Source organism: Nuphar pumila, chromosome 8 (assembly GCF_984573655.1).
Source record: "Nuphar pumila chromosome 8, dmNupPumi1.hap1.1, whole genome shotgun sequence".
Lineage (NCBI taxonomy): Eukaryota > Viridiplantae > Streptophyta > Magnoliopsida > Nymphaeales > Nymphaeaceae > Nuphar > Nuphar pumila.
In genome coordinates, this window is record NC_143256.1 from 70430721 (window position 1) to 70440838 (window position 10118).

The window sequence follows — 10118 nt, forward strand, 5'->3', positions numbered from 1 at the left end:
TTGAGAATAGGATGATGGTTCAACATATGATTGTATTAATGTAATGGCGGCCCTATACGTGGGTGAAAAAGATTCATAAGACACAAATTTTTCTGGAGGTTTAGAGATTCTAGACGTTCTTCTAGGTGAGACTTCAGAGTATTTTTGTAATGCACATGGAAGATTTTGCTCTCTACGTCTTGAATATTGTAGACTAACATCCCTATGGATTTGCTCTTCATTATCATCATTTTCAACAGCAATAGGACTTTGATCATTGTCAAGGTCACATCCAACATCACATTCATTGGATTTTGAAATTGGATCAATTAAAAACGAGTATTCAGTGACATCCTTGGATTTTTCAAATTCAAAGAAGCTTTCTTTTTCCAAAAAAGATACATTTCTTGACACATATAATTTGTCATTTTGAAAATCGAAACACCTGTAGCCTTTTTTATTATCAGCATATCCTAAAAAGGCACATGGGATTGCACGAGGAGAGAGTTTGTCATTTCTGTTGGTGAAAACAAAACATTTGCATCCAAAGACTCTTAATCTAGAATAATCTGGAGTTAAGTTAACAAGCTTTTCTATTGGAGTTGTATTCTTTAATAAGGAAGATGGCATCCTATTAATGAGGTAGGTGGCAGTTAGGACCGTTTCAGCCCAAAAACTTTTTGGAACTTGATTTGCAATTAGCAATGTCCTAGTAGTTTCCATAATGTGCCGATGTTTGCGTTCGGCTAGGCCATTCTGTTGTGGAGTGTGTGGACATGATCTTTGATGTGTAATACCATGTAAATTGAGATAGTCTTTGAATTCGTTGGACATAAATTCTCCCCCTGAATCAGTGCGAAAAATAGAAATATCATTTTGAAACTTATTTTTAACCATTTTATGAAATATTTGGAAGTTAGCAAAGACATCAGATTTATGTTTAAGAAAATAAATCCAAGTATGTCTAGAAAAGTCATCAACAAAAATGACATAATATGTATAACCACCTTTGGAAATTACTGGTGCGGGGCCCCAAACATCCGAATGTATTAACTCAAGTGGTCGTGAGGAAACAAAAGTTCTACTAAGAAATGGTAACCTTTTCATTTTGCCAAGAATGCAGTCTTTACAAGAAAAATTTTCAGAATTACAAAATTTTTCCAAACTTGGAAAATATTGAATTTTAGACATATGAGGATGGCCAAGCCTTTTGTGCCATAAATCCAATTCTAATTTCTGAATATTATAACAAAATGCATTCTTGGGTAATTCCAAAAAGTCCATGTAATAAAGTCCTCCTTCTCTATGGCCTTCCCCAATCAGCTTCCCTGACTGGCGATCCTGTACCCAACAACCATGAGAAGAGAAGGAGATATTACATCCATAATCAGATATTTGCGAGACAGATAAGAGATTCAAATTAAGTTTAGGGATATATCTAACTTCTGGGATAAAAAATCTTTTGGATTTTTGAAGATTTTCAAAACATCCTGTTCCTTTTACTTCGAGAGATGTGCCATCGGCTGTAAAAACCTTTGACACACTTGAGTTATTTTTAAGACATTCGGATAGACTATTAACATTTGGGGTCATATGAAAAGAAGCCCCAGAATCTAAAAGCCAAGGAAAGTTACCTGGACCGGAGAAAGATGCAACTGTCGCTCCAGTTGAGGCTTCGGTTGAGGATACCCCTTTGAGAAGAGGTTGAAGGATTTCCATCAGTTGAGCCATAGACACAGGTGCATCTTGATCTTTTGACTCAGATTCAACAGATACAACTCTTTTTTCTTCTCTTCTTTTTAACTTTGAACATTGAGGCCTATAGTGCCCCGGTTCATGACAATGATGACAAATAACTTTTCTTTTATCAAAGTCGCTGTTTTGCCTTCCAAAATGAGGCGGCTTGTAAGTACGAGTATGATTCCCCGGTCTAGATACAACTAAAACGGAGTCATCATCAACTTTTTGAGTACTTTTTCTAAGTCTATTTTCCTCCATAGTGAGCTCTTCTATAGTATCAACAATAGAAGGAATTTTTCCACGATGTAAAAGGGCCGATTTGGTGGATTCAAACTCCGGCTTTAGACCATTCACAAATTGATAGAAATGTTCCATATCAAGTTGCTTTTGGCGAAGCTCGATGTCTTCGGCACAATGTCATTTGGGCTCAAGAAGAGCCAACTCTTCCCAAAGTTCGGACCACTCATTATAATATTCTCGAATAGTTTTATCTTTTTGAGTCATTGTCCGAACTTTATCTTGTAAATTGCATACATGTGCAATATCTTTAAGGAAATACATGTTTTTGAGGTATTCCCAAGCCTTATCGGCATGCTCAAACTTAGCTAGACTAGAGCATTTTTTAATGTCTATGCTATTGATGAGCCATGACATAATTTTTGCATGCCCTATCCTCCATTCTTTCCATTTCTTTTCATAAGTGGCTAACGCCTTACTCTTCTCTTCTTCCGTTAGAGGAACCTCTTTATCACCCTCTTTCTTGGTAAGAGATAGTTTAGGTTCCAAATCGAAACCATCCACTATACCCCATAAACCTTTTCCCCAAATGTGGTGCTTCATAATCGAAGCCCACATTACATAGTTAGTATCATTTAGCTTCATAGGAATGATGGTGATCTTATCATTGTCATCCATCTTTTACAAGGGTAAGAGACGAATAAATAAGAGGAGAGGGAAAAATAAAAAGAAAAGAAAAAGAGTAGACAAAAGAATAAGAGATGATACAAAACCAAATTTTTTTTGTAGCACAAGTTCGCCTTTCTTCAAACAAATCTTCTTAAGCCAAGAACAAGGTGATGAAACACCTTTTGTAAATGTGGCACGGAAATCGAGGCGGAAGCACTTCAAGATCTAAGGATTTCGTAGCTTTGATACCATGTAATGAAATGGTGGTCTTCAACAAATGCACAAATAACTCACAAACAAGTGTCTATTGGAGACACTACAAGCATGACCCTTGAAAGGGTATAAAAGGAAGAACACTTGAAAAATAAATAATACTTTATTCATGAACAAAATGCTTAAGAAGCATGGTTATTTACATTGAAGGGGTTCACCCCTATATATACAAAAAAGTGGGAGAGAGGAGAGCTCATTTTGAGCTCTCCAAAAGAGACGTTGGATTCCAACGTCTCTTAATATAGCTGTTGGACTACAGTCCAACAACATTTATTATTATAGCTGTTGGACTGTAGTCCAACAGCATTTATTATAGCTGTTGGACTACAGTCCAACAGCTATTTGCACAGTCAAGTTCCAACAGGAACTTGACTGGATCAAATATCTAGTTTCTATTGAACTAGATGCTAAAAAAGAAAATAAAGAAAAATAATAAAAGAAAATATAATAATATAATATATATATATTACAGATTACATTTTAACAGGCCTCTCTTGCAATTATTTCACATTCTTGGGTGGCCAAAATTGGACCAGCTTGAGAAACCCGCCATCTGCAGTTGGGTCAGATTTAGAAAGAGACAATTTATGGTGTTGGTAAAAAGTGTGAAATTAATCTGCTCCTTAGTAGTGATAATAGTTTATTGAATTGCAGAAAGGATCTATTGTCCGATGACTGACAGACCAACTCCAAAGTCCGAAGGCAATTGTTCGGATGGTTCGGGTGTCAGGCCCTTGAAAAGTGCAACTTTTTTAAATTTCCCTTGCTAATATGTTGGCTGGAGATTTACAAGCAGAATAGGTGTTCATGGATGGGAAAATGTGACTGTTAATACTTTGACTATGGCTTTGACTATCTACAAGAATCTGTGACTTTTCCTAAAAGTTTTTTATTTTTGCTTGGGCAGAGGACCTTAGTACCATTTGCCAGAACCCGAAACTCATTCGCTTAGAACGATTGGATAAATTCGGCAAAACAGAGACAATTTCTGAAACTGCTGACTGTGGTGAGCCAGTAGTATCTAAAGCTAGAATTTAAGTGCAGCCTCATGGCTGCTCTATCCACATGCTTATGGCAAACAAGATCAGAGCATGCAGATCATCCATATTCAAATATGTCAACTAGCAAGTCAGCCTGTAGAGACACACGTTACTTTTCTAAAATTTTCTTACATCAAATTAAGATTGAGGCTTTGTTTGGTAACCAGCAGCTGGGTTGGAAATTGAAGAATTGAATTGGAATTTGTCCAAACACCTCTGCCAATGATTGTTCAGAAGAAAGACATTGAGCAGGCATTTGAGGACTTGAGAAAGCAGTTATAGCACTTACTCTTTTGTATTTGCACCCAAAAGTGAAGCTGTCAAGTACCACCTCCTAGAGGTAGTACCTGCCAATTCCACGAATTGAGGGTTTTCACTTTTAACTCCTCAAAACCCAACCACCGCCCAGCTCCCAAACAGAGCCAATAATTACATTTCACATATATATTTTATCTTCTTTAATGATATTTCCTGCTCATCTTTAAAAGACAAAATAAACAATCCTGTGACACGTTATTGAGACAATCAGAAGATTCAGAACCCAAAGAATTCCCTTCTCTTCCATCTTTTTTAAGTGACTGTCTATTTTCCTTTTAGCTAAAGCGTGAAAAAGAATATTGACACTCGTTCAGCAGACTGTTTCAGGATTTTCTCAGAATTCCAAGTATGAACTGATGATGTGATACCCTGAAGCACACAAGCTAAATTTCATATTAGCTTATGTTCTACTCATGATTGAGACTAGTATAATGATCAAAGATTACAGACTGGAAAGGGCAATCACAATATGTTGTGTAATGCTTCTGCACACTAAATAAGTGGTTGAGAAGTATTTTATGCAGCTACCAGATCAAATGACTAATAAGATGCTATTATATATCCTGTTTTCTTAATTAAAATTAGACCCAAACAATTTGCATCAGAAAGCACCAATATGAAGGTCTCTTTTATCTTGGTTAATACATTAGGTCACGAACATTGTGTTTCATGAAAAGCAATCCAATGTACATGTCAACTCGAGTATTTGTCACAAATTTGATATACGCATTAAAAGCTTTCTGACCAAATAGATTTTCAACTAAAGGAAATCAAACAAAAATTCATTTTTTGAAAATGCAAAAAGATATAATGACTTGGATAATTCCCTACATACCTGTGCTAGTGAGATTGCACCCTTGATTCCCCGTATCAATTGTTGTATCTGTAGGAATAATGTAAAAATACTTTATGCAACAGAAAAGAATTTGTAAAGGAAGGAAGAATTTCTTAGGTTAGATGTGAAGGAATCACTAGGGGCTTTTCAGGAAGACAGGCACTACTTAGATACCAAAGGACTCTTAAGGGGAAATCGAGTGCTGGCTCCTGAACTGTCTGCTAGGTTCACCAGGGGCTTTATAAGCTAGGTTTTTGATTTGTTGAAGTAGCCTATACATGCAAATGGTCCCATTTTCTCCTGCATGTGTTTTCCTAAGTTTATTTCAGTTACTTATGTTTGTTCTCGCAGGTGCATTTTTTACTTTTTGATTCCTAAGCATGCTTAGATGTGTATTTGCTTCCTCGTTTCAATCCTAAGTGTATGTTTGGATGTGTCTAAGTTCACGCATGTTTCTGTTCCTAACATGTCAAAATTTTGATCCAAACATGCATGCTTGACCTTTTAAGCGTAATTCTACGTTAGGCTTTGCATTCCCTAAATTTCATTAGGCTATTTCTCGAACCGCTATGGATGTGTGTTTATGCATGCTTTGCAGGATTTGGACATCATGGAGGCTGATTTGGGCCTGTGGAAGTAGAGGGTCAGATTGATGTTGCAGATATAATAAGGGATGTTGGTGGCCATAACATGGCAGTGGGTGCCGTGGTTAGTGAGGGAGGTGCAAGTGAGAATGACCAGCAGATATTCAGCCATCTTGATATTCATGAGAGCCAAAGAAAATTTTCCGTTTTTGGTCACACGAAGAGAGAGACGTCTAAAAAAAATGACAAAAGGAGGCATATTAAAATACCAAGAAAAGCAAGAAATTCAGCATATTCTTTGCCAATGATGAGCTTTTCTATGCCACCAGGAATGGGCATGCCTATTTTCTCGAGATGGTAAGAGCTGAAACGTTATCGTTCTTATCAGATGACACAAGAATCAGGAATAAAACACCAAAGCACCCAAAGTAAGAAATTAGTAGTCTTTGCCATTAAAATTGTCTAACAGAGGCATAGTGTCTATAGTTGACGATGGCAGACCTGGACCATGACTGGAGTTTCGGTCTCTAGAGCCCTCTTTGCTAGATTTGCGTATGTTGCCATCCCGACCACACTGAGAGCTGCTACAGATTGGGTGAATGTTAAACGCCAGAGAAAGAGAGAGAGAGATCAAAATAGCAAAGCATTTAGCTTACCCTATAAGCAACAGAGAGAGAGAGAGAGACTCTAATAAGGTGGCTGTCGAAGCCCCGCAGTGAAATGGAACTTAGAGGAATCTCTGGGCAAAGGAAGTAAAAAGGAAAGTGGAAAACAAAAAGGACTAGTAAATCCAAAACAATGGCAACCACCTACCCCTGATCACGACACCGATGCGTGAAAAGAACGGAAACCCCCCAGCAACTTCAGCCACTCAAAACCATTTAAAAACTCTTGAGGTGTGAAACGCAAGCACCATTTGACCCTCTCTCTCTCTCTCTCGGAAGAATTGAGACGCAAGTGCTTTTTGACTCTCTCTCTCTCTCTCTCCAAATTTGACCTCATCCCACCCACTAATTTGCCACAGCATATTTACAACAGCTGCAAAGATAACGTAAACCAAACAGAAGAGAAAACCTTGCCTCCACCACCAACTCAATGCCGCATCTTTTTAGTACTCTACGAAACTCTATCGCCCCCAAACCATCTTACAAAAGAATGAAGCACCAAACACACCAACTCCTCTCCTAATTAAACGTCAAACCAAACAAACCCAACTTTGGTTCTGTCCAAAGATGGTAACATGGACAAGCAACAACATACCAAGGTTGTTAAATGAGATGAGGCTAAGCCAGGCGTTGAGCATGTTATGAAGCGAGGCGTAAGCATCGAGGCGTTGGAGCCTAAGCTTCATGATCAATCAGGGTCCAATCAAACCCGATCCATTTTCACCCCAGTCCCCGACCCCTAGGGCATCCTCATCTCTCTCTCTCTCTCTCTCTCTCTCTCTCTCTCTCTCTCTCTCTCTCTCTCATAGGAAGCAACGGCAAAATCCTCTTCTTCCCTAAAGAAAAGAAAAAAGAAACCCTAAAAAGAAACAGAGAACGAAGAAGAAGAAAAGGAGGGAGTAAAGTGAATGTGGTCTTGGGACGGTAAAGGGGATCAAGGAAGGATGTATCTGAGCGGGCGACTGGGGTGGTGTGCACGACGCATGGCAGCTCCATGGGTGGAAAGACGCAAGAGATCATGGTGGCGAGGGGAAAGGTGCTGGAGCTCCTCCGCCCTGACGACACTTGCAAGCTCCAGACCCTCCTCTCCGTCGAGGTCTTCAGCGTCGTCCGCTCCCTCGCCCAGTTACATCGTTGTTGGGTCCGACTCCGGCCGCATCGTCATCCTCGAGTACAACAAATAGTCCAACGCCTTCGACAAGGTCCACCAGGAGACCTTCGGCAAGTCCGGCTGTCGCCGAATCGTCCCCGACCAGTTCCTTGTCGTCGACCCCTAGGGTCGCACCGTCATGATCGGCGCTTGCGAGAAGCAGAAGCTCGTATACGTCCTCAACCGCGACACCACTGCCTGCCTCACCATCTTTTCCCCTCTCAAGGCTCACAAGTCCCACACCCTCGTCTACTCCATCGTTGTCGTCGGCTATGACAACTCCGTCTTTGCCGCCATCGAGCTCGACTACTCCGAAGCCGACCAGGACCCCTTCGACCATGCTACCATCGACGCTCAGAAGCATCTCACCTTCTACGAACTTGGCTCTCCCGCAAGTGGTTCGAGCCCATTGACAACGGCGCCAACCTGCTCGTCGTCGTCCCCGATGGCAGATTTTGGCAGGAAAGCGATGGTTTGCAGGGACTACACAGATGCATACGCTTAAGAAGTGAAGCTCATTTCGACTTGAAGTGTGCGCTTCACATGAGTGAAGCGTGCGTTTCAAGCCTGAAACGCCTCACTGCAATGCCTCAGTACCTTGAGCGTGTGCTTCGCCTCTGAGGCGTACGCTTCAGGTACTGAGACGTACGCCTCTCACTACACTGCAACATACTATAGAAATGCAGGATTTTAGGAAAAGAATGCAAAAAAGGTGGAAACTTTATCATGATTTCAGGTACATATCCAAAATCCAAACAAGAATCTACATACATACAGACTTGGATTTCTAATCCTAGAAGAATTGTGCTTTTCTTTTTTATTACCAAGAAGAGACTATGTTACACACTTGAAGACCAATAGAACACCTTTGTGACTGAAATTACATGAGATTTTTGAAGTAGACATCTTAGTTTCAGTTGTCAAGACAAAATTAAATCCAAAGTATAGCTTCGAGATCGAGAAGTTCAAAATTTGAATTCTCATCATGCTTTTCCGATTACAAACTTCTTTAGGTAATTTTGTCCTTATTTCTTGTTGTTTCTGTTTTCTCTACATTTTCCTATTGGTCCATTGATACGTTCTCTATAGGGATTCAGATTAAATCCAAAACAAAATTAGAATAGATCTAAATTGAGAAAATAGAAAACAGGTTTTGTTTGATTCTCATAGACTTTAGTAAAAAAAGTGATTTCGGTTTTTAGTGTAAAATTCGAGATTTTTCTTTCATAATTAAAATAAATAAATGATGAACTTTATGTGCATATGTGACATGAGTGCAATTTTTTATTTTTTTAGAATTTTAGAATTTTTTGTTTTTCTTGATTTCGAATTATTATGAAGTTAAGTCTCATGTTATGAAGAACATTATAAAAATAATTGTAAAATTTTAAATTTTAGACTAAATAAGAAATAAATAGCGAATTTTAATTAAAAACTAATTTAATGATCATTTAATAAAAAGGGTAATTTGAAATAGATATAAATTAAACTTTTAAATTTAAAAGTTTTATTTCATTTGGTTTTGGTGTTGGATCTATAAGGTGACATGCCTTTGTGGACCCCACCAATATCCATGTAGTAATGGAGCTCCAACAAGTTAGATTTTAATTAATAAATTGATTAGAGTTTAATTAGGAGAATTAATGTGGTACCAAAATTTTAAAATAGCCTAATTGGTTAAGGGATTAGGGTGGGATGCTCCTCTCGCTCTCTCTCTCTTAGAAATATTTATGTATTCAAATAATATTTTTTAAAGTATTTTATGAAATAGCTAAATTACTTATATTATACACATATATATTTTATTGTCTTGCCTAGGTGGCACAACATAATCTTATAATTTTCTTAGGCTCTCACTCTTCACACATTTTTTGGTGAGGAGAGAGACCTAACCAAATTCCAGATTTAATATAAGGATGCCACTTGGCACGCTCACACACTTAGGAAATAAAATAAAAACAAAGAAATAAAGAAACAAAGGAAGAAAAAAAATTAAAAATAAGAGAGAAATCTAGAAATAAGTGGAAAGTTGCATAGTCTAAGACTCTTCCCCTCCCACACATTTTTTGAGGAGAGAGTTTCATTTCTTTTGAAAACCTAACAAAAGAAGGAAACTAAGGAGAGAGGGCTATATGAACCCCCTATCACTCTCACCTTCTTAGTTTTTTTTTCTTCTCTCTTTCCTCTCTCTATCTTTTATTTTCTTCTTTTTTGTTTTCTTTTTCATCTTCCTCTATTATACACGCCCTAGGAGGTATGGTGTGTGGCTTGATAAGCTATTAACCCTGCATATTACATCAAGGTGGTGGCGGTGAGACTATCAGATCATCCGATTTTTTTTAGTTAATCAATTTATCAATTATTTCATATAAGATTTACGTAGTTTATGTTGTGTACATACACCAAACATACATATGTAGACTGTATATTACTTCAGAGGTGTATTTTCAATATCAGATCAGTTCATACATATTTTTATTGAGAAATGTTGCTTATTGGGACTTTCATTAACATGAATCATGGGTTTTTCATAAAAACATTTTTGAAAGGAGCATCTAAACAAGGTTTTAATTATTGGATCATGTTAGATTTAGTCATAATATTTTTTTGGGTGTTGTCCTTGGGTTG

General features: G+C 38.0%; 1 protein-coding gene across 5 annotated transcripts in view; it reads right to left on the minus strand.

Annotated features, from left to right (window-relative positions):
* LOC149829967 (aromatic aminotransferase ISS1-like) overlaps positions 1-6510 on the minus strand; it is a 165424-nt gene extending 158914 nt beyond the window's left edge. Inside the window, exons 1-3 of one of the 5 annotated variants that reach the window (XM_090016191.1) lie at positions 6332-6372; positions 6177-6256; positions 5092-5139 (exon numbers count right to left, since the gene is read on the minus strand). In XM_090016191.1, the coding sequence (XP_089872317.1) occupies positions 5092-5139; positions 6177-6239 (111 nt within the window). In that variant the 5' untranslated portion in view covers positions 6240-6256; positions 6332-6372. The other 4 variants (XM_090016194.1, XM_090016192.1, XM_090016190.1 and 1 more) reach the window with 4 other exon arrangements.
* Between the last annotated feature and the right edge of the window lie 3608 nt (positions 6511-10118).